Source organism: Siniperca chuatsi, linkage group LG17, assembly GCF_020085105.1.
Source record: "Siniperca chuatsi isolate FFG_IHB_CAS linkage group LG17, ASM2008510v1, whole genome shotgun sequence".
NCBI classification, from domain to species: Eukaryota; Metazoa; Chordata; class Actinopteri; order Centrarchiformes; family Sinipercidae; genus Siniperca; species Siniperca chuatsi.
The window spans coordinates 130,001-154,704 of record NC_058058.1 but is presented as its reverse complement, the minus strand read 5'-3'; the positions used below and the strand labels follow the sequence as shown (position 1 = coordinate 154,704).

General features: G+C 45.4%; 1 protein-coding gene and 1 long non-coding RNA gene across 6 annotated transcripts; one reads left to right on the top strand and one right to left on the bottom strand.

Moving 5' to 3' along the window:
• Window positions 1-3,504: 3,504 nt before the first annotated feature.
• On the top strand, window positions 3,505-24,521 carry hsf1 (heat shock transcription factor 1). 3 transcript variants are annotated; one of them, XM_044171338.1, is made up of 15 exons: window positions 3,505-4,014; window positions 9,663-9,771; window positions 11,176-11,312; window positions 12,881-13,005; window positions 13,105-13,180; window positions 15,209-15,270; window positions 15,924-16,002; window positions 17,495-17,613; window positions 18,568-18,752; window positions 18,847-18,997; window positions 20,265-20,336; window positions 21,156-21,261; window positions 21,357-21,410; window positions 23,331-23,388; window positions 23,516-24,521. In XM_044171338.1, the coding sequence occupies exons 1-15, from the start codon at window positions 3,895-3,897 to the stop codon at window positions 23,701-23,703; spliced, it is 1,641 nt and encodes a 546-aa protein (XP_044027273.1). In that variant the 5' UTR covers window positions 3,505-3,894; the 3' UTR covers window positions 23,704-24,521. The 3 variants fall into 3 exon arrangements, with proteins under 3 accessions (XP_044027273.1, XP_044027274.1, XP_044027275.1); XM_044171340.1 differs by lacking the exon at window positions 3,505-4,014 and adding an exon at window positions 6,885-8,507; XM_044171339.1 differs by lacking the exon at window positions 20,265-20,336 and having other exon boundaries at window positions 3,507-4,014.
• Window positions 19,004-20,227, bottom strand: LOC122864173. 3 transcript variants are annotated; one of them, XR_006375155.1, is made up of 3 exons: window positions 19,860-20,227; window positions 19,680-19,793; window positions 19,004-19,611 (listed from the first exon to the last, which is right to left on the bottom strand). It is a non-coding gene; the product is annotated as an uncharacterized LOC122864173 (long non-coding RNA). The 3 variants fall into 3 exon arrangements; XR_006375157.1 differs by having other exon boundaries at window positions 19,760-19,781; XR_006375156.1 differs by having other exon boundaries at window positions 19,680-19,805; window positions 19,908-20,227.
• Window positions 24,522-24,704: the final 183 nt, after the last annotated feature.

Here is a 24,704-nt window from a genome sequence, read left to right as displayed (position 1 = left end):
CGGATAATCTGTACTTCATTTGTAATTAAAAACGAGCAAAAAGTAATTCTGTTTTAATTCGGTGTTCATTCAATACAACTCATTCAATATATGAAAAATACATGTTCCAGATAGTATGCCATTAAAAAAACGTTGTAAACATAAACAAGAGTATAAAAAAATACTTAAGTAAATTCCCTATGACCTATTTTGCGCATGTGCAGATCGGATGGAGCAGTTGGGTCCTGGGAAAATGAAGGCTCGCTAGCTACTGCTGGGAGCCAGAAACAAACATCTATGATCCATTGTCCGTTTGATAATCTAATCAAAGAACTTGTTTTCTTGAGGTCTTTCTAAAATGAGCAGTGATGAAAGTTACTGTATTCTGTGAAGATCAAAGAGTTGATTAGCAGACAGCGTTAGCTAACGCTAGCTAGTTGAGAAGTTGTTACGAATCAAATGATGGATGCAGCGAGGTGTTTGTTTGCCGCCCTTATAATACTGCGCAGTGATTCGCCAAATAAAAAGTGATTGACAAATGGTTCAGGCGGCGTATTGGTGAAATTAGTTTTTGACTGGCAATGGATTGTAAGCCTCTGATTGGCGAAATTAAAATGAATTAAATTAAAAATGACAAAGCCTGCAGAGACACAAACCTGGAGGGTTAGTGACCAGGCGACCAGGAAGTGCACCAGGCTTTAATAATATAATCTTAAAACATATAGAGGGAAATAAGAACAACCCCAGGTTTCTTTTCAGCACTGTAGCCAGGCTGACAGACAGTCACAGCTCTACTGAGCCATGTATTCCTATAGCCCTCAGTAGCAACGACTTCATGAGCTTCTTTAATGATAAAATTTTAACTATTAGAGAAAAAAATTCATCACGTCCTGCCCTCAACCGGTACCGATTTATCTTCAAACACAAGAACCTTGGAAACAATTGTAAAATCTGATAATTTAGACTGCTTTTCTCCTATCGACCTTCTTCAGCTGACTTCAACGATTTCTTCATCCAAGCCATCAACCTGTCTCTTAGACCCCATTCCAACTAGGCTGCTTAAAGGCGTTTTACCCTTAGTTAACACTTCTTTATTTTATTCGATTCTATTCACCTTATATATGCTTCCTCTGGTAAGTATTATTAGGAAACACTCCATAAACTTTCATTGTTATGCAGATGATACCCAATTATATCTATCGATCAAGCCAGATGAAACTAACCAGTTAGCTAAACTTCAGCATGCCTTAAGGACATAAAGACCTGGATGACCTGCAACTTTCTGATGTTAAACTCTGACAAAACTGAAGTTATTGTACTTGGCCCCAAACACCTCTGAGACACATTATCTAAAGATATAGTTGCTCTAGATGGCATTGCCCTGGCCTCCAGCAGCACCGTAAGAAACCTCTGAGTTATCTTTGATCAGGATTTGTCCTTTAACTCCCACATGAAATGAACTTCAAGGTCTGCCTTCTTTCACCTACCCAATATTGCAAAAATCAGGCACATCCTGCCTCAAAATGATGCCGAAAAACGAGTGCATGCATTTGTTACTTCAAGGCTGGACTACTGCAATTCCTTATTATCAGGCTGCCCGAATAAGTCCCTCAAGACTCTCCAGTTGATCCAGAATGCTGCGGCACGTGTACTGACAAGAACTAGGAAAAGAGATCATATTTCACCTATATTAGCTTCTCTGCACTGGCTCCCTGTAAAATCCAGAATAGAGTTTAAAATCCTTCTCCTCACCTACAAAGCTCTTAATGGTCTGGAGGGAGGCAGACACCATCTCCACATTTAAGAGTAGGCTTAAGACTTTCCTCTATGAGAAAGCTTATAGTTAGGGCTGGCTCAGGTGAGTCCTGAACCATCCCTTAGTTATGCTGCTATAGGCCTAGACTGCTGGGAGACTTCCCATGATGCACCTCTTTCCTCTCTCCTCCTCTCCCTCTGTATACATTTTTATCCCATTACTGCATGTCACTAACTCGACATCTTCTCTCTCCCGTAGTTCTGTGCTTTCTCATCTCTCTCCTCTCTTCTTCTGTCGCTTTCAGCAGGTATTTCTGCCTCCGGAGCTGCAGAGTCTGGATCTGTGGTTGTGGGCCACCTGCTGCCACCTGTTCCTGCAGAGTCTGGATCTGTGGTTGTGGGCCACCTGCTGCCCCGTGTTCCTGCAGAGTCTGGATCTGTGGTTGTGGGCCACCTGCTGCCCCGTGTTCCTGCAGAGTCTGGATCTGTGGTTGTGGGCCACCTGCTGCCCCGTGTTCCTGCAGAGTCTGGATCTGTGGTTGTGGGCCACCTGCTGCCCCCGTGTTCCTGCAGAGTCTGGATCTGTGGTTGTGGGCCACCTGCTGCCCCCGTGTTCCTGCTCGACAGCTGCTACTACAGCTGTTATTGGCTCTGTTACTGATGCTGACATTATTATTCTATAGCTGTCATTATTACTGATTTATTAATATTAACACTATATTTACTATTCTATTTAAAAACATTCTAGGTCGTATTTGCATTGTGGTCAAATGAGACAAATAACAAACAATTTTTTATTCTGTCACCATTTATAAATTATAAAGAGACTAAAGTGATTAAATTATAGTTGATTTTTCACTATTACTTTTCATCTGCAGCGTGAGATCAGTAACATATTTCTAACCATGTTTCATTCAGTTTTACTGTGATATGAAACCTTTTAATTCAGTAAAGGACAAGATGAATGAATGAAGTGCTTCGAGATGTCCAACCTGTCGTTCTGTAATGTTTCAGATCAATGACGTTATTTTTGATCAGAATTGTCGTCTGTATTATTTATATATTAACATATTATCTTAGCTTTTAGGCCACAGTCAAGTAATCAAATATGTGTTAACTGATTTTCATCACTCAACATAATTTAACAAAATGTAATAGAAACACACACTTGTACATGTGATTTAATTTGAGGTTTTATGAATTCTATTTATGTTCAGCAGTTTATTGATGAGCAGTTGATTTCAGTTTTTTAAACAACACAATCGTACTTTTAGTTAACATTAAGCTACTACAGTATAAACCATACCATAAGGAAATGTGCAAATTAATGTTGTGATCATATGAATTATTCTAAAAGTTAGTAATGATCAGCTGATTGTAGTAGAATTGATAGAAATGTAATTAAATTATTTTTAAACAGTTTAGCAGAAACTCAATGAAAGAGTTGTATCATTTGTGTGAATATCTGTTATAATATTTCCCTCAAACGTAAAGGGAAAAAACAAAAAAATTAACAAAAAGGGCCAAACTTTGAAAGAAGTCAGCCGTTTACTTCGACTGATTCACGTGTTGTAAACAGAAACGCTTCCTCTTTAATCTCCTGACTTTTGATTTATTCATCAACCTGAAGGTTGTTTAGAAATGGAAAAGATCTGAGAAAATGGAAGAAATAAAATAATAATGATAATAAAAAACAGGAGCACGTGCATCTCGCTACACATTCAGTGGTGTAAACTATCTGACGAGGGTTAAAATTAGAAATAATCCAGATTACAGGTCTTTGCGTCACCAAGCGACCAAACGTTCACGTTACGTTTTACAGTGATGTCATCTCGGCGCGACAGCCAGCTAGCTACGCAGTTGTTTGTTTTATCGGATTTGTTGGAATTTTCCACTGCGGAGTTTAAAATAAAGTTGAATAAATCAGCTGTAGCCCAGCGGACATCGGCAGAGTCCAGTAACGTCACCAGGACCGAACTCTCTGTGATCCGGATCAGACCGCAGTCCGGCTCCGTGTCGCAGTTAGTTAGTTTGTTTGTTTGGAGATCGTTGAGCAGCGGATGGCGCTAGCAGCAGGCTAATTGTTAGCATCATTAGCTCCGATTAGCTGCGGTGTTTTTAGTTGAATAATCCGGAGTGTGTTTGATTTTCATCTCTGTGATGGAGTATCCCGGAGGAGGAGGGGCGGTGCTCAGCGGCGGTAACGTCCCGGCCTTCCTCACCAAACTGTGGACCCTGGTGGAGGACCCGGACACCGACGCGCTCATCTGCTGGAGCCCGGTACACACATTAGCCTAGCCTAGCCTAGCCTAGCCTAGCCTAGCCTAGCAGAGAGCTAACGGCTAACAGTTAGCAGGCAGAGTCCTTCAGAGGACAGTTAACTTTGATTGGGCAGGCAGAGCTTAATAAAGAATAAATGTCTGGGTTACATACAGTTAGCTGTTAGCTATTAGCTTCAACAGGTTTAACGTCTGTGACAAACAAACTGAGCTAACAGGCTAACAGCTGATCAGAGGTAATGAGATCTGTAGAGGATTTAGACATCAGAGATAATAGTCATTAATTCAGCTAAAATAAATTATTTACATCTGATTAAAGCAGTTAAACCTGATAAAAATAAAGATAAGCTAGAACTTTCTTAATTCCGAAGGAGATTCTTGTGCCAGTGATCGTTAAAACATGACAACAACATAAGAATAAAAACAGAGTAATAAATGTTCAGCGTATCAGGAGTAAACGCTGACACAAGTGCTAATAGAATAACACTAAAAGAAAGTTTAATTGAGTAAAATAAGTAAACTTAAATAGAAAGGTAATATTGGCAGTGATATAGATAAAAAGTAAAATTGCTCATCATGGTTTTTATTTAGCGAAGCCAAGCCGTGGCCTCCTGGTCTGCTGTGTGCAGGGTCACTAATCCTGCTCGCAGTCTTTGGAGAGCGAAGCCTCAGTGATGCGCTCGTTGTTTGATCCTCTCCACAAGCACACGGTGGGTTTGTGCTGCTGCCCCACCTATGAGGACCAGGCAGACCAGACCAGGTCCTACCCCTGCTGAGGGTTGACTGCTGTCTCCTCGGAGGTCGGGGCTGACTAAAGTAATGTAGCTACACTGACAACTCGAATGTGACGATATGGTCATCTGCTATGTTGCACATTAGTTAATCTTCGAATATATTCGATATATCGCCCAGCCCTAGATCCTTTTCTACATACCGCAGCTCAGTGCTGAAGGCTTCGCTTCACAGCGCTCTATTGATGTTGTCTGTCTCAAAGAAACCCACATGATGTTTTAAAAGAAATTTTCCTTTATTGTTGTCCTCAGTGTCCAATGTTCAGCTGTCCTTCTGCAGAAGGGGGAGGAGTTATACAGTTTATGGCCACAGGTAGAAAAGACCTGTGGCGTTCTGTGGTGCACCTCTGTGGTCTCAGTCTACGACTGAGCATCCTCCTCTCCGACACCTCAACCAAAGAGTCCAGTTCCACTCCCAGGACAGAACCAGCTGTCCCGATGAGCTTATTGAATCTGTTAGCATCGGCTGCCTTCGCCCGCTGCCCCAGCACGCTGCAGTGTAGTAGCTGACGCTGGCCACCACTGAGTCATAAAACACTTGCAGCATCTGCAGATCTTGAAAGACCGTGTCTCCTGAGAAAATACTGACCTTTCTTGTACTCTGTGTTTCCAGTCCAGTCTAACGTGTTGTCTATGTGGACTCCCAGGTACTTGTATTCCTCGACAGTGTCCACCTCTGTTCCTTTGATGCTGACTGGGTTCGTACGGGTCCTTTGCTTCCTCAAATCCACCACCAGCTCCTTAGTCTTTGTGATGTTTATTTGCAGGTGACTCAGTTCACACCACTCCACAAAACTGTCCACCGCACTCGTGGACTCCGCCTCCTGTCCCCTGCTGATACAGCCCACAATGGCAGACTGGCGTCTGGCGGGACTGTGAGCAGCATCTGAAGCCTGAGGTGTAGAGTGAACAGGAAGGGAGACAGGACCGTCCCTGAGGTGCCCCGTGATACTCGCTATTATGTCCAAAACGTTGCTCTGCAGCCTCACACGCTGTGGCCGACCTGTGAGGTAGTTGGTGATCCAGGCCAGTAGTGGAGCATCCACCTGCATGTCCAGTAGCTTAGTCCTGAGGACGGCAGGTTGTATGGTGTTAAAAGTACTGGAAAAGTCCAACAACAGGACTCTCTCAGTGCTGCCTGCCTCGTCCAGGTGAGCACAAACCCTGTGCAGCAGAAAGATGATGGCGTCTTCAACTCCAGTGCGGGGCTGGTAGGCGAACTGCAGAGGGTCCAGTGATCGCTGGTCTGTAGTCACGAACCAGGCATGTGTCTTCCACAGAGGGTCAAGATGTGGAGGAAGGTGGAGTGTGAATGGTGGTGATGGGGATTGACCCTGGAGCCAGGTGAGGTGAATGGAGGATGCAGGAGAGATGGTGGGGGAGGGTGCTGGGGAGGGGGTAAGGGGAGGGGGTGGAGGTGATTGGTGATGAGAGGGAGTCAGGTGAAGGGGTGGGGTGGAGGTGAATGGTGATGAGAGGGAGCCAGGTGAAGAGGTAAGTGGAGGAAGGTGGAGGTGACTGGTGGTGAGAGGAGCCAGGTGAAGGGGTGGGGGTGGAGGTGAATGGTGGTGAGAGGGAGTCAGGTGAAGGGGAGGAAGGTGGAGGTGAATGGTGGTGAGAGGGAGTCAGGTGAAGGGGAGGAAGGTGGAGGTGAATGGTGGTGAGAGGGAGCCAGGTGAAGGGGAGGAAGGTGGAGGTGAATGGTGGTGAGAGGGAGTCAGGTGAAGGGGAGGAAGGTGGAGGTGAATGGTGGTGAGAGGGAGTCAGGTGAAGGGGAGGAAGGTGGAGGTGAATGGTGGTGAGAGGAGCCAGGTGAAGGGGAGGAAGGTGGAGGTGAATGGTGGTGAGAGGGAGCCAGGTGAAGGGGTAAGGGGAGGAAGGTGGAGGTCACTGGTGGTGAGAGGGAGCCAGGTGAAGAGGTAAGTGGAGGAAGGTGGAGGTGAAGGTGCACAGTGCAGTAGAAGAAAGGTTAGGTGAATGGTGGGGTGGGGCCAGGCGAAGGGGAGCCTGTTGGAAGAACACGGTGAGCCTCCTCCAGGTCTCCTTCCACCCTGGTGGAGGTGAATGGTGGCCAGCGATGGTTCTCATGCCGCGCTACACCTTTTCCTCTCGAGCTTCCTCCTGCAACACTCCCTGCCCTCTGTGGTCTTTTCCCTCACTTCTGTCTGCACCTTCATCACCTCCTCCTCGTCTCCAGTCCTGAAGGCCACCTTCCTGTTCAGTGACGCCTTGATGACCGTAGTCTCCCAGCGTTTGTTGTTGGGGAAACGGTCTTGGTACGCAATCGGTGATGCAGTCTGTGAGACCATCTATGTCCTTCCCATGTGCATTAAAGAGAACTTTCCAGTTTATTTTGTTGTGTTGCAAATCACGCTCTTTACGGCAATAGTCTTCGTCATTTGGACCACGCTTTGCGTTCTTGCGCCCGTCACGGATGCAGGCAGGACATTTGCATGAAGGCAACGCAAACAAACATGGAGGAGAGTGAACGTGACGCAGAACGGCCCAGACAACACGGGGAGCTCGTACCTGAAAGAGGGGCTGCTTCTGTCGCATGGACGTGGTTTGGGTATGAAAAGTCTGACACGGACCAGAAAACTGTACTTTGCAAATTATCCCGAAGACCGTTACCACAACAGACTCAAACGCCACCGACCTCTTTTACCACCGACACAAGAATCATGTCAAACAGAACGGAGAGAGTCTACGACGGTACAGTCGAGTTTCTTTGTCGAGTATATAATTCAAAATAAGAAACGGGCCTTTCCATGTGGTCATTTATATAAAGCATGTATTCCTTGAATTTACAGAAAATGTGCGTGAAATGTTTCGTTATGAGGGTATGAAGTGACCTGTACCAGGATGTGAGGTGGATCATGTCGCACAGCCCTGGAGAGTCTCCTCTCTGGTGGTCACTGGTTGCTGCTGGACTGCAGGTTTATAGAGGGGCTTAAGGTAGACCAGGTTGTGATCTGATCTGCCCAGGGGAGGGAGAACTATGGAGCAGTGTGCTTCCTTATAGGGGCGGCGATATGGCCTTAAAATAATATCACGATATTTCAGGGTATTCTATATATATAAACTACATTAATCTGCTCACCTTCCTCCACCTGCCCGCCCCGCCCCTTCCTGTCTCTCTCCGCCCGCATGTTTCTGCTCTTCGTCAGCTCTTTGTTTTATAAAGTCGGTTTCCACGGCAGCAGCTGAGCCGCGCGGAGGAGGCTCGCCTGTCGAAACGATCAAACCAGCGTGGCACCAACGGGTGCACTTACGAGCTCTTACTGAACAACGGCATCTCCCTCTGTGTTTAGACCGCACGGGAGGGGAAGAGCAAGGAGAGGTCGTCCGCTAGTTAATCGATCGCGGACGGCCCAGGTGTTAATACACCTGGGCGGCCCGACCGACTAACGTCTGTGTGGGAAACACTGCTCAGCAGTGTTACTTTCGCTTTCAGCCGTGCTCGTTGTTGCCGTGCGTAACGGTGGGCGGGGTTGTTGTCGAGGTGATGAGGTCAGACGGTCACAGAGTTGATGACGTCAGCAGCCTGCGACGCTTTAGCCACGGGAGGAACGTAAACTGCAATCGTAATGGTCTGGGAAAACTCTGGAGAAGAATCCACTTTACTGACAGAATGTGTGTCGACGCAGCAGCTCTCAGTTCAGATACAGACGACTAAACACATGGAAACAGCTTCCATGTGCAGGTAAGACAGGCAGACAGGTATACAGGTGCGTCTGAAAGCTTCCTGCGTCAGAAGCATCTAAACTTATTTTAAGTATTAAGAATCTTGTTTCATCTCAAACAACTTGTTTAAGGTTTTATTATTCTGAATCTATTAGACGCATAAATCAGCATCAGTCCAAAAAACATCAAAGCTATGGAAACTATATATCTGAAAAAGAGATTTCATACGATGTGTCAGTACTGTAGCTGTGATGTCAGCGGGCTGTGGTCCAATCACAGGCTGGTTAGAGGAGTCAGCTGACCTGGTCAGTTTGACGTTGACCAGAGCCGTTGAAAGAGAGAGACGCACTTTGATCTCGCGGTCGCGTGGTTCGTGTAGCTAACGGTTTGCAGCGGGACAGACAGCAGTGAATATGAACGCATGATGTGCATTGATTACGACGCTGAATACACTTATATTCAATGTATTAAATTGCATTTTTTCAGCATTTATCAGTTTAATTTTGGAGGGAAGGACATTTACAGTATGAATGCATTAATATGTTTCTGCTTCTATGGTCATAATAACTCACATCCTAACGATAACTTATTCACATAAACATGCACAAGTGAATATCAGTGCAGCCTAGAAAGAAAGAAATCTGGTCAATAGTGTCAAATATACAAGGTAATCAATATATTATATAAAAATATGTCCAGGGAAAGGGCATGAATGGGCAGACTGTGCTGTCAGGCAAGACCAGGGCTGGAACCTGGTCCGGGGTGAGACCAGGTCTCAGACCTCGCCCAGCCCCCCCAGACCAGACCAGAGGACCAGACTCAGTTTATCTGAAGATCAGAGTCTTTCGTGTCTTTATTTGTTTCTATTAGAGCTGCACCTAACAATTATTTCTATTATTGATTCATCTGCTGCTTTTCTCAATCGATTAATTGTTGGTTGATAAAATATATGAAAACCGTGAAACCAGAACTGATGTTTAAATAGTTTGTTAGATTCAGTTTACTGCAGCGAAAACAAAGAAAAGCATCAGATTCGAGAAGAATGACTGAAATTGTTAAATGATTATCAGAATAGATTCGTTTTCTGTTTGTTGACTAATCGATCAATTGACTAATTGTTGCAGCTGTAGTTTTTATTGTTGATACTGATGCTTTTCCGTGTGTTCTGTGTCAGAGTGGAACCAGCTTCCACGTGTTCGATCAGGGTCGGTTCTCTAAAGAAGTTCTACCAAAGTTCTTCAAACACAACAACATGGCCAGTTTCATCCGACAGCTCAACATGTGTGAGTATAAACCACGTAAACATGACAGTCACTGACATCACTGCTGACATCACAGACAGCAGGTTTCACGTCACTGACATCACTGCTGACATCACAGACAGCAGGTTTCACGTCACTGACATCACTGCTGACATCACAGTAAACAGGTTTTACTTCACTGACATCACTGCTGACATCACAGTAAACAGGTTTCACTTCACTGACATCACTGCTGACATCACAGTAAACAGGTTTCACGTCACTGACATCACTGCTGACATCACAGTAAACAGGTTTTACTTCACTGACATCACTGCTGACATCACAGACAGCAGGTTTCACGTCACTGACATCACTGCTGACATCACAGTAAACAGGTTTCACGTCACTGACATCACTGCTGACATCACAGACAGCAGGTTTCACGTCACTGACATCACTGCTGACATCACAGTAAACAGGTTTTACTTCACTGACATCACTGCTGACATCACAGACAGCAGGTTTCACGTCACTGACATCACTGCTGACATCACAGTAAACAGGTTTCACGTCACTGACATCACTGCTGACATCACAGTAAACAGGTTTCACGTCACTGACATCACTGCTGACATCACAGTAAACAGGTTTCACGTCACTGACATCATTGCTGACATCACAGTAAACAGGTTTTACTTCACTGACATCACTGCTGACATCACAGTAAACAGGTTTCACGTCACTGACATCATTGCTGACATCACAGTAAACAGGTTTTACTTCACTGACATCACTGCTGACATCACAGTAAACAGGTTTCACGTCACTGACATCACTGCTGACATCACAGTAAACAGGTTTCACTTCACTGACATCACTGCTGACATCACAGTAAACAGCTTTCACGTCACTGACATCACTGCTGACATCACAGTAAACAGGTTTCACGTCACTGACATCACAGTAAACAGGTTTCACGTCACTGACATCACTGCTGACATCACAGTAAACAGGTTTCACTTCACTGACATCACTGCTGACATCACAGTAAACAGGTTTCACGTCACTGACATCACTGCTGACATCACAGTAAACAGGTTTCACGTCACTGACATCACTGCTGACATCACAGTAAACAGGTTTTACTTCACTGACATCACTGCTGACATCACAGTAAACAGGTTTTACTTCACTGACATCACTGCTGACATCACAGTAAACAGGTTTTACTTCACTGACATCACTGCTGACATCACAGTAAACAGGTTTTACTTCACTGACATCACTGCTGACATCACAGTAAACAGGTTTTACTTCACTGACATCACTGCTGACATCACAGTAAACAGCTCTCACTTCAGCTCAAACAAAGAAAAGAAAGTTTTAACGTTTGACCGAATCGCGTCTGATGTTGTTTCTTTGAACATGTTTCTGTCTGTACAGATGGTTTCCATAAGGTGGTTCACATCGAGCAGGGCGGTCTGCTGAAACCGGAGAGAGACGACACCGAGTTCCAACATCCGTTCTTCATCAGAGGAAAAGAACACCTGCTGGAGAACATCAAACGCAAAGTCACCAACGTACGCACCTGCCTACACTCGTTCACACCTGCCTACACTCGTACACACCTGCATACGCTCGTTCGCACCTGCGCACCTGCATCACACCTGCCTACACTGCGTACACACCTGCTGCACGCTCGCTCGTTCGCACCTGCCTACACTCGTTCACACCTGCATACGCTCGTTCACACCTGCCTACACTCGTTCACACCTGCCTACACTCGTTCACACCTGCCTACACTCGTTCACACCTGCCTACACTCGTACACACCTGCCTACGCTCGTACACACCTGCCTACGCTCTTACACACCTGCCTACGCTCGTACACACCTGCCTACGCTCGTACACACCTGCCTACGCTCGTACACACCTGCCTACGCTCGTTCACACCTGCCTACACTCGTACACACCTGCATACGCTCTTACACACCTGCCTACGCTCTTACACACCTGCCTACGCCTGCGCACCTGCCACGCCTCGCTCGCACGCACCTGCCTACGCTCGTTCACACCTGCATACGCTCGTTCGCACCTGCCTACACTCGTACACACCTGCCTACGCTCTTACACACCTGCCTACGCTCTTACACACCTGCCTACGCTCGTACACACCTGCATACGCTCTTACACACCTGCATACGCTCTTACACACCTGCCTACGCTCGTACACACCTGCATACTGCACCTGCATACGCTGCTCACACCGCATACGCTCGTTCACACCTGCATCCACACGCATTTCGTTCACACCTGCATACGCTCGTTCACACCTGCATTCGTTCACACCACACCTGCCACACTGCCTACACGTTCACACCTGCCTACGCTCTTACACACCTGCCTACGCTCGTACACACCTGCATACGCTCTTACACACCTGCCTACGCTCGTACACACCTGCATACGCTCGTTCACACCTGCATACGCTCGTTCACACCTGCATACGCTCGTTCACACCTGCATACGCTCGCATACGCTCGTTCCTACCTGCATACGCTCGTTCACACCTGCATACGCTCGTTCACACCTGCATACGCTCGTTCACACCTGCATACGCTCGTTCACACCTGCATACGCTCGTTCACACCTGCATACGCTCGTTCACACCTGCATACGCTCGTTCCTACCTGCATACGCTCGTTCACACCTGCATACGCTCGTTCACACCTGCATACGCTCGTTCCTACCTGCATACGCTCGTTCCTACCTGCATACGCTCGTTCACACCTGCATACGCTCGTTCACACCTGCATACGCTCGTACACACCTGCATACACCTGTAACACTTGTATATGCCTACATACACCTGTAACATCTGTGACATCTGTACCTGTTAACCTGCTGTATAACATGAAACGCAAAGTCACCAACACACATACCTGTAAACACCTGTATGTGTTTTACCATGTACCTGCAGCAGATACACACCTGTACACATATTGTATAAACTTGTAAACCTGCAGCTACACTTGAACCTGTAGACCTGTACATCAGTCAGTCTGTCCTGGTCTCCATGGTAACAGTCTCTTTGTGACTGGTCCAGGTAACGGTGTGTCTCTCTCTCTCTGTGCTGTGATTGGCTAAGGTGTCGTCAGTGCGTCAGGAGGAAGTGAAGATGTCTACAGACAAAGTGAACAAGATCCTGAACGATGTCCAGCTCATGAAGGGAAAACAGGAAACCATCGACTCCAGGATCATCGCCATGAGACAGTAAGAACTCCTGGTCCTAGACCAGAACCAGAACTACACCTGACCCAGTCAGCAGGTCTCCTCATTAAATAAACCTGATCCCGTTTCTCTGTGTGTCAGTGAGAATGAGGCTCTGTGGAGAGAAGTGGCCAGTCTGAGGCAGAAACACGCTCAGCAACAGAAAGTCGTCAACAAGGTAATCAATACACCAATATATCAATACATGAATATATCAGTACACCAATATATCAGTAATATATCCTTACAACAATATGTCAATACACAAACTCTACAATGAAGTCTGATACTCCTGGAGTCCTTCAGGAGACTGTAGGATCAGGTGTGAGGTCACCTGAGGATCAGGTGTGATGAGATCAGTGACCTCATGTGACCCCTCTGATGATGCGTGTACAGTGTATATATACACACACACACACACACACACGTGTGTGATGTCAGCAGAGGGATCAGATATCAGCCTATAGGAATCCGTTAGCAAACAGTCAGCACAATGCTAACAGCGTCTATATCCGCATGTTAATTAGCACACAATTCATTTCGTTACTACGGCGACGTCTTGCACTCTTCACAGCAGAGCTGAAGCTAGCTAGTTACCAGCTACGCGTCAGGCTAATGTCAGTTAAAATAGCCTAAAACCGGAGGTCTCCCAGATATGTTTTGGAGCTGCGGAGCTGGAAGCAGAGTGATCAGAGCGATCAGATTATTGATCACGTTTTCTCTTTTTTTCTGCCACAGCAAAAAAAAAAATCACAATGACTCGTAACGTAAGCTCAGCTACTAACTACCTTAGCTAAGTTATCTTTTCACCGTCTGGACAACTGTGCTGTTAAGAAGACGCCGTAAGCTAGCAACGTTACATAACGCTAAGCTCAGACTTTTTGTCCTGTCAGACGCGTTCTCACCTACAGGAAATACTCCGTTTGGTTTAGGCGAGGGGTGCAATCAAACGGCTTTTATTTTATGAGAAACCACAGGAAGTCCTCTCTCCCGTCAGCGCGAGCTTCACAGCGGAGCGTTCAGGCCCGGTCAAAACACTGCAGCTCAGCGCTTCCAGCGCCGACCGCATGTAAAATACAGCAGCTGTGGATGAGAGGGGAGCTGACTGCTTCTGCTTGTTCAACAGGTGTTCAATACACCTGATTAAATACATTCGGACAGGATTTGAATTGCTATTTTTATTCTCAAATCTTATCCTTTTGGGGTGATTTTCCTTTCATCATAGCTATAAACAAACATCCAACAGACTCTTTACATGCAGAATCCTGCAGATACATTTTACACCACAAGCTGGACCTGAAGAGACGATGGACTGGACTCTGTCTCTGCTGTCAGAGACAGATCCTGACCAAGTACAGGCTCAGAGTCCACAGACAGAACACGTGGTCGCTGTTGGACAGGTGAGGCGAGACCGGTGAGGCGAGACAGGTGAGACAGGTGAGGTGAGACAGAGATCTTCCTCCTACAATGTTCAACATTCAGTGAAATAAGGAACGTTTACTTTAACAAGTTCAACTCTGTGATCTCAGATTTCAAAGAGCTCGACATTAAAAATACTGAGGAGACGGAGGCAGGATCCTGCTGATCAACACGTATCAACACACACACACACACACACACACACACACACACTCATACATAAAAAAATGTTGTAGTGTTTTCACTTGTATTTTTTTACTGCAAGTCTACAATTTTTATTAATATTATCTTACTTATCTGTATATATTTTAATAACATGTTAGCATATTAGCACACAGTCAGGCTACAGTCTAGCAGCAGCAGTAAACATGACTGTCGTCACCAACTAAATCTCAGCCCAGATCAGACAGTTGGTTATTTACAGACAACACTTAGCTTAATGCTACCCGGGGTTGCCAGATAAGCAATATCTGGCCGCAAGGTATAACCGACGCTCAGGTTCAGGCAAGGTTGCAAAATCATTATTAGACATGTCTGTAACACAAAGGCTTGTTTAATACGAAAGGAATGTATACGAACTTGTCAAAATTGTAACCCAAACACACGTGAAATTACATTTCCATCTATAGGATCTTCGGTTTTCAACCGCTTTCTGATGTATATAAGCATGTTGGCATATTAGCACAAAGCCAGCGCAATGCTAACAGCATCGAAATCAGAATATTAGCATGTTAGCACATTGTCTTAGCTTCTACCTGAACCAATAATGAACTCTCTCTCTCTGCAGTTGATCCAGTTCCTAGTGTCTCTCGTCCAGTCCAACAGGATCCTGGGAGTCAAGAGGAAGATGCAAGTTTACCACAAATACTACACAATATATTACACAATATACTGTACAATGTACAACAGTGTACTACAAATACTACACAGTTTATACTACACACTTGACTTTATCATTAATATATCATTATTATTATTATTATATAATGTTTATTGTAGAAAAGGTTTCAGTCGCAGTCGTCTGGACGCTGTTTTCAGAATCAAGACGTTTCGGCTCCCATCCGGAAGTCATTCTCAACTGTGAAAATGGTCTGAGAACTCAGAAATTTAAGCTACTCTGTGTTGCTTAAGCCCCGCCCTCAGGAAGGAGTCTACCTGAGTATCTGTTAATAGCTATTTTCACCTGAAACTGACCTAATTGTTTCCATGATGGTCCAGTAATCAGTAATCAGGCCTATTGTTTTCTGGCTGCACCTCCCTCATCACCTTCTCAGTGACCTTCCTTCCTTCCCCTCTTCTTCCTTCCTTCCTTCCTTCCCTCCTCCCTCTTCTTCCTTCCTTCCTTCCTTCCTCCTCTCTGAACTTGACATGTAAAATCAGTGTAATGTCCCTTTAAAGAACATGATAATGTGTCTTGTTTACCCTCACTTACTGTGTTATGTATATATTTACTGTTTTATATTTATATATTATATATTTTTTGTCTTTCTGTCTGTCTGCAGTCCTCTGATGCTGAATGACTCTAGCTCCGCCCACTCCGTGCCTAAATATAGTCGGCCGTTCTCATTGGAGCACGTGCAGGTAACGTGTCACTGACTCACCTGTCCGAGCTTTAAATCAGATTTAATGGAAGTGTTAAAGACGTGTTTAGTTTGATGAATAATTGGGATCATTATCAAACAGTCACAAACCTGTTCCTATAGAGCAGGTCCAGACCGGACTCTTTATAATGTTAATTACAGAGACCCAACAAATCCCACCATGAGCACTTGGCCACAGCGGCAAGGAAAAACTTCCTTTAAGAGCCAGAAACCTCGAGCAGAACCAGACTCGGGGGGGGCGGCCATCAGAGAGGGAGACATATGAAGAAAACTAATGTCATGATTTTTCAAAAACGCCCCAGATGTCAGGAGAACAAAAACCAGTTTACCAATAATCATATCATCGAACACAGCAGGAGTCATACCGACCTCCTATTCCAATTAAAATTTGTCTTAAAATATGTGATAGTGTCATCCGGCCCACTGCGCTGTCTGGTGGTGAGTCTGGGGTCCACTCACCAGAGCTTTACCCGCCGGGACAAACGTCCAGCAGAGTCTCTACATGCAGGACTCTGCAGATACATTTCACACAGAAAAACACCAACAGATGCATGTGGAGCAGAATCAGGCAGAGACCCGCTGAAACTCAACATTCAGCCCCCGAGACCCCCTCCATCCCAAAGACCTCCAGACCCAGGAGCTGAGCCCAGAACAGAGTCCCCTATGTCAGCTGGTGCTGAGACTCACTGCCCCCCCTCAGACTCTCGGACCAGTCTCACACCAGCACTGCTTTCCAAACACCAATCAGAGGAAACCAAACTACAACACGACGTAAAGAAACCTGAATCTGGATCACTGGACAGAAACTAAAATCCAGATCCGATCAGAAAGTTATCTGGCCCTAAAAAGAGACGATTAACTGGCAGAATCTCTCTGCTGTCAGAGACAGGAAGCAGAGACAGATCCTGACTCAGGCTCAGTGTCCACAGACTGGACATCCAGACAGGAAGACACAGACAGACATGTGGTCACTGTTGGACAGGTGAGGTGAGACAGGTGAGGTGAGACAGGTGAGGTGAGACAGAGATCTTCCTCCTACAATGTTCAACATTCAGTGAAATAAGGAACGTTTACTTTAACAAGTTCAACTCTGTGATCTCAGATTTCAAAGAGCTCGACATTAAAAATACTCCGAGGAGACGGAGGCAGGATCCTGCTGATCAACACGTATCAACACAACCTGAGGACACACACACACACACACACGTACATAAAAATTTTTTGTAGTATTTTCACTTACTTGTATTTTTAACTGCAAGTCTACAATTTTTAATTATTATTATTATTATTATTTTCTTATCTGTAAATATTTTAATATCACAATTCTTCAGTTTGTTTTTATTTCACACATGCGTTGGCAACGTTAATGTCTGTTTCCCATGATGCCAATAAAGCCCATCTGAACTGGGGGGGTTCTGAGATCAGCTGTGACTGCAGTATAACTCTGGATGTTTGTGCGTTTTTGTTTCCAGGCTGCAGCCAGTCTGTTCTCAGCCGACTCCCCGGTGACTTCTGGACCAATCATCTCTGACATCACAGAGGTGGCCACACCCACAGCTGAGGATGTGGTCAGTGATTGGACGGACGCAGGGTGAGAACCAATCCTCTATAGTCAGTAACTCTAAAGTTGATACAATCAAAAAGGCAGAGTTCAAAGTCAAATGCCACAACATGAGCAGCAGACCATAAATATGACAACGGATGATTCAAAGGATCAGTGATGTTGTCTGTACACCCATGGGTACGCTGCAAACAGGAGCTGCTAACGGCTGATTCAGCTACTTTTAATGATGTCAGTGTGACAAAATGTAAACGAATATAGGCTAAAAAACTGGTCTGTCAAGAGAACAGCAACACCGTCCTGAAGCTGACAACACAACAGCACATTTGATGAGTTTTTATGGGGTCTCGCTGCCCTGATGGCTTTAATGTTTTCTGTCATCATATTGGTTCCCAATAGGTCTATATGTTGGTGTTAGCATGTTAGCATGTTCATTTATCAGATTAGCAACAACATTTTTGACTTCCTCCATGACATGATGTACATATGGATCACTGACCAGAGCAGGTGATGTTAAAATCAGCCCCCCTGCTCTACAAACAAAAATAGTCTGAATGGAGTTTTAGAATATAATAAAAGGTCATTAGGTAAGTATTTGAAACATCTACACTTTTAGAATATTTTGCCAAAATCATCAGGTTGTTATACAGAAATTCAGTGTTCTTGTCCTTTTAGAATAAATTCAAATTATATCTCTTAAATTTGTATATTTGGAACCCAGCAGATGGACCTCAGGGAGCCAAACACAAAACTTAAACTCACATTGAAAAAATATATGTTCAACAGATTTTATATTGATTTTCCAAAACACACTTAAATTATAATCTAAATTTAAATGTTTATGTAGAAATTCATCGGACGTTTATCTCAGTAAGAGTCTAACAATGTTTGTATGGCTTTGGAAGAGAAACACAAGAGAACTGGTTCTGATTCTGCGTTCTGTCAGTCAGCAGTCGCTAACAGCCAATCCTGTTTCACCTGCAGAGAGAGCCAATCCGTCAGTGTCAAAGAGGAGCCGTCCAGTCCTGACTCAGAGGTGTGTCCTGTTCTGGAGGGCGGAGCTACACATGTAGACACACCCCTCTCCCCCACCACCTTCATCAACTCCATCCTACAGGATAACGAGACGCAGCTTACCCCGAACACCACCACCACCACCAATCCTACAGGTAACAGCTTATCAACACCTCCAACCAACCATACAACAGCCTGGTTACTAAAGGTTTGTGGTGTATTTAGTGTCTCTGTTTCTGGTCTCTGTAGCCAGTCCCATTGTTGTGATGAGCCCTGCCTCCACTGGGCCTCTCCCACCAGCCCCAGCCAGCCAATCACCTGCCTCTGTTCCCACTCAAAACTCTGCCCCAAGCCCCGCCAAACCTCAGCAGAAATGTCAGACCATCGCCTGTATTGACAAGTAAGTCTTTTACACCTGTTTTATCCTACTTAGATTTACCTGCTATTAACTGGCCCCCTACTGCCAACACGTGCCGGCCACAGTCCCAACCCCTGCCGGCAACAGCCCCAACCCCTGCCGGCAACAGCCCCAACCCCTGCCGGCAACAGCCCCAACACCTGCCGGCAACAGTCCCAACACCTGTCCTGACAACAGCCCCAACACCTGCCGGAGACAGTCCCAACACCTGCCAACAACAGTCCAAACACCTGTCCCAACACCAGCCGACAACAGTCCCAACTCCTGTCCCAACACCTGTCCTGACAACAGTCCCAACACTGGCCAGCAACAGTCCCAACACCTGCCCCAACACCTGTCCCAACACCTGCCAGCAACAGTCCCAATGGCTGCCGACATCTCACCCAACACCTGTCCCAACACCTGCCAGCAACAGTCCCAACGGCTGCCGACATCTCACCCAACGCCTGTCCCAACACCAACCGACAACAATCCTGACACCTGTCCCAACACGTGTCCTGACAACAGTCCCAACACTTGTCCCAACACCGGCCAGCAACAGTCCCAACACCTGCCCCAACACCTGCCAGCAACAGTCCCAACACCTGCCCCAACACCTGCCGGCAACAGTCCCACACAGCCCCAACACCTGCCCCAACACCTGCCCCAACACCTGCCCCAACACCTGTCCCAGCACCTGCCGGCAACAGTCCCAACACCTGCCCCAACACCTGTCCCAACACCTGCCAGCAACAGTCCCAGCACCTGCCGGCAACAGTCCCAACACCTGCCCCAACACCTGTCCCAACACCTGCCGGCAACAGTCCCAACAAAGGTCAACAGCACCTCCCAACACCGGCAACACCTGCCCCAACACCTGCCCCAACACCTGTCCCAACACCTGTCCCAACACCTGCCGGCAACAGTCCCAACAAAGGTCAACAACTGTCCCAACAACTGCTAACTGTTTGCGCAGACTGCCTTGAACCTGTCTTCCAGTTATTGCCCCTATGTTACCGCCCTCACGTTTTCATCCCCTTGTTGCACCTCGCCCCCTCTCCCGACCCTCCAGGGGCACGCCTTACCCAGAATGAACTGTTGCCTTTAACTGTTTTTTTCTGTGATAGACTAATAAATGTGTAATTAAACATTCAAAGGTCTCAGTTTACCTGTAAAAGTAACCCAGCAGTATTTTTTTATATTTATTCTTCTCAGATGGTAGTCCTTTTGAAGGTCCGGTGTGTCATTAAAACTCCTGTGCTTCCCTCAGACCCCGCCCCCCTCCCTCTGCAGGTGGACTCTCACCTGACGTTTGGCGCTTCTTATCAACACGATCTGACAAGTGAATCAATTAATCTAAATGCTCTTTAACATTTTAAATATTAGTGTGTTTTTAAAGGATAAGTCTGGTGATATTTTATGTTTCTTTTTGTCACCGTGTTCAGACTCAAACCAGGTGTTGTGTGTGAATCACAGCTGATGGATCTTCCTCCTCTGAGCCATAGAGCTCCGTCGTTGTCCAGAAACTATTAAAACACATCAGCGAGCCGCTGTGTTGCGCTGGCTGACATGTTCCTTCATCAGCATGAACACACACACTGTAGTTTATTCTGCCTCCGCCCCACACACACCGTCCTGCTGCCCCAAACACTCACTACAGCACCACATGTGGATTCATCCGCCGCTGGAAATAGTCCCCAACAGATGCTCTGTTTCCTCCTGTTTGAGTAACGTTTGATGAAAAACTACGATGAGCTGCTGTTTTAGGAATTCACTGAGTCTTTTTTTAAAAATCTAAAGAAATATTTGTGAGATTTACGTACAGATTGCTCCAAAATGACAAAACTCTCAGTTGGTGCAGCTTCGGCTCAGAGCTGCGTCAGGTGTTTGGACCCCGGTATACCTGCTTGCAAGTCTAGTTTAAAAATGAAACTATGTTTTTGTGAGGTGGTTTTAAAGACAAACGTCTTCAGCAGGAACCAATGGGCTCGGAGCTGAGAGGCACAGACAGGAAGTCAGACGGTATTGAGAGACGGACTGACACTTTGTTGGTTTGAGTCTAAACATGGGATTTAATGACAAGAAGAAAAATATACAATAATACCAGCCTGATGATGTAACTTTACATCATATCTCGCTCTCCTGTCTGTCTGTGTTTCAGGTCTGAGCTGTCTGATCATGTGGACAGTATTGACAGCGGTCTAGAAAACCTGCAGAGCATCCTGAACGCACAAACCTTCACCTTTGACACCTCCCCACTCATGGAGGTCAGTCTGACTGTGTTATATTAACACTCGTCACATATGAACTTGTGACACACATTAACAGTATATGTGTGTATTTATGTGAACTGTGTGTTTAGTTTTTCAGTTCTTCCTGTCCCTCTGGAGACTTTGACCTCGACAGTTTGGACACTGTGAGTTCAACAAGACACACTCTTATTTTGTTTTTTGTCTGCCTATATTGTCATTTTCTGACCATATAGGCATATACAGGTGTGTATATAAAGGTGTAATTAGGTACAAGCACATGTATACATACAGGTGCAACCAGGTGTGTACAAGTACATGTATATACAGTTTATATACAGGTGTACAAATGCAGAAGCTTCGGTGCAGCAGCGCTCCCTGAGCGGTTTGGTGAGGATGGAAACGATGTCAATAAAATGCTGCGGCCTTTACGGTCACCTGACCTCAGCCCAGCGTCACACCTGTGGAAGGTCTCGGCCCAGCGTGTCAGACAGCGCTCTGCAGCAGCGTCTCCATCAGACCAGATGATTTAATATAAACCTTCAGATCTGTGTGGGGACGTCTGTCTCTGCTGCTGTCTGTCCTTTAGCTCGTGTCTCTCTACCTGCTGCACTCAGGTGTGTCTGACCTCAGTGAGACGAGCTGCTTAAATAAAGGCTGGATATATAACTGAGGGAACATCTTACCTGAGGAGGTGTTCATCCCTTTTGTATATAGGTGTATACAGGTACATACAGGTGTAATAGTACATACAGGTGTATATACAGGTGTATACAGGTATATTTATAGGTGTAATAATATAGTACAGGTACATACACATGTATATACCAGTGCTCAACAATAAGGATTGCCCAGTGCAAGTAAAATGCCACGTTGTGCAAGCAAATTTAGCAACTGTAAAAAATAATTAAACACATTTTTCCGGCGCTGATGATGGAAGCATCTCTGTTTAGAGTTGCACATACCGATCAGGCGCTCGCGAGTGGGGACGGGTACTGAAACCCGGTATTAAACGGGCCTCGGGGCTAAACATTAAAGACCGTGGTATTATGACGCTCGCTGCAGCGACAGGCCATGTTGGAGATTACTCCAGCTGACAACAGCAGTCTCGTGTTTTACACAAGCACAGCGAGCTAGCTCGGCTGATAGTTAAGCTCAAACGAAGCCGTCTGCATGTAGTCGGACTGTTTCGATTCGTTTGCCACAAATCTTGTACAAATTCTTGTAAACTTCCTGCTGGCTGAGACAAAGCAGCCCGTCCCCCTCCACCAGGTAACTTACCTGCAGTGAGTCGCAGCAGCAGCAGAGGGAGGCGGACAGACAGGAGGAAGCACTGATACTGATGGATGTTCAGACCGAATGAAGAACAGACTTCGCTCCGTGTTCTGATGTCAGGAATATGGTTTATTTTACTGACAAGTTAGATTAGTTTCCACTGAGATATTATCGAGTTTATTTAGTGTCGCTGCTGCTGCTCTAGAAACAACATTTAGTTATATTTAAAATATTAAATTCTAATCCTGTTCTGAATTTTTTTAATCATTTTTAAAAAGCAGTTATTTAGTAATGGAAAAGAACCGATAAGAATAGTAGTATCAATAAAATCCTAATGATACCCATCCCTGCTCACGGGAAAATGGCTGCCAGTTTGATAATTTATCGCTAACTCACAGTTAAGGAGTCCGTCTCTGGGGAGGAGGAGGAGTCTGTTGCTTTGCATCGGTGACGCACTGCGTCCTTGTTCTGATTCATTTACTTTATTTATAAAGATTAAACATGACAATTAACTTTAGTTTTTTTGTTATTTGATAACCGCTAATAAATAAAACAATCTCTATAGGGGCAAAACATTGACTTTGAGTTAACTATTGACTTTGACTTTGGAAAAAAAAAACCTTAACGTTAAACCCTGTATACAGGTGCATACAGGTATACAGGTGTAATAGTACATATATGTGCATATAAAGGTGTATATACATACAGAATGTGACTTATGTAGTTAAATTAAACATGTTTGAGTTTTTGAAAACAACCTGTTGATGACGATGTCACCCCTGTCTGACTGTGATGTCACTGTTTCCTCTCAGCTGCTGTCTGAAGAACTTCCTAAAGGAAGTGATGAAAGCAGCAACACCAACCACACAGGTAACGCACACTCACATTTATACTTCTGTACTTGTGAGGACCCTCATTGAGGTAATGCATTGTCTGGCCCCTGAACCCCTAATACCTATTGTCATGGTGACTCTCTGCTGCTTTCTGATTGGTCCAGGGAAGCAGCTGATGCATTACACGGCCACACCTGTCCTGATGTCTGAACCAATCAGCTTGGGGGAGGGCGGGGCCGATCTGCCCTCCCTGCTGGAATTGGAGGCGGAGCCTTTCTTCAGCTCCGACCCGCCCACTGACGACCCGGCCGCCGCCCTTCTGAGCCATGCCCAACTGGACTCTGACCTCTGACATCATCAGGAGGGGGAGGGCCACCGAATGTGATTTATCAGTCACCATAGCAACAGGACAGTCTAAGCACTGACTCAGCAGCAGCAATAGATGGTGATGAAATCAATCGATCAGCTGTAGATCAATCAGTAGGTTAAAGGTCACATTTTTATTATGCAGATGTTATTGATCGATATTAACCAGTTTATATACCTGTGTCTTCTTCTATTCTTTTTATTTTAGCTTTTGGTTTTTCTTCTTTGCTGCTTTAATTAAGTTTTTGTTTGACGTTCACTGTAAAAGAAAAACCTCAAAGGTTCTCAGAGAAGCAGTATAATGTCTGTACCTGCCGGTCCAATCAGAAACAAGCCTGAGGTCACTGTAGATGATGTCACAGTCCAGGTGTGACAGGATCATGTGACCCAGGTGTTCTCTGTGTTCTGCATGTTGAAGTCAGAGTTTATGGTTGTCTTTGTTTTCAGGTGTAAACTATGGAAAATGAAGAGAATCTGAGTATTTTTGGAAAAGTTTATTATGAATTGGAAGTGTTTATTGTCCCCCCAGTGACCCCTGTTACCATGGAGACGACCAGGAAGCAGATAGAGATGGCATTGATCTGATCTGTTGGATCAATATCAGTTCTGATTAATCAGATCAGGTATCATCCACGATGTGATTGATTCACATTAACTGTGTTTATCAGTGTGTCATTATAACATCCAGTGTTCGTCTCATGTTACAGAAACGATGTCAGATCTAAAGATGAAGTTCGACAACATTTTATCGAATCTTTTCAGGCAGTTTGTTTATCTGAATGAAGACGTCTCTTAGTTAATAAATCTGTCCTGTTTTTATTTCCCTCAGTACGAAACCTGAACCACAGAGACTCTGAGCTGAAAGGGTGTCGGGCTTTCAGCTCAGAGTGAGTCTTTGTGATGTTCACGAACCCCGTCCTGCCTCACGAGCCCCGTCCTGCCTCACGAACCCCGTCCTGCCTGACGAACCCCGTCCTGCCTCACGAA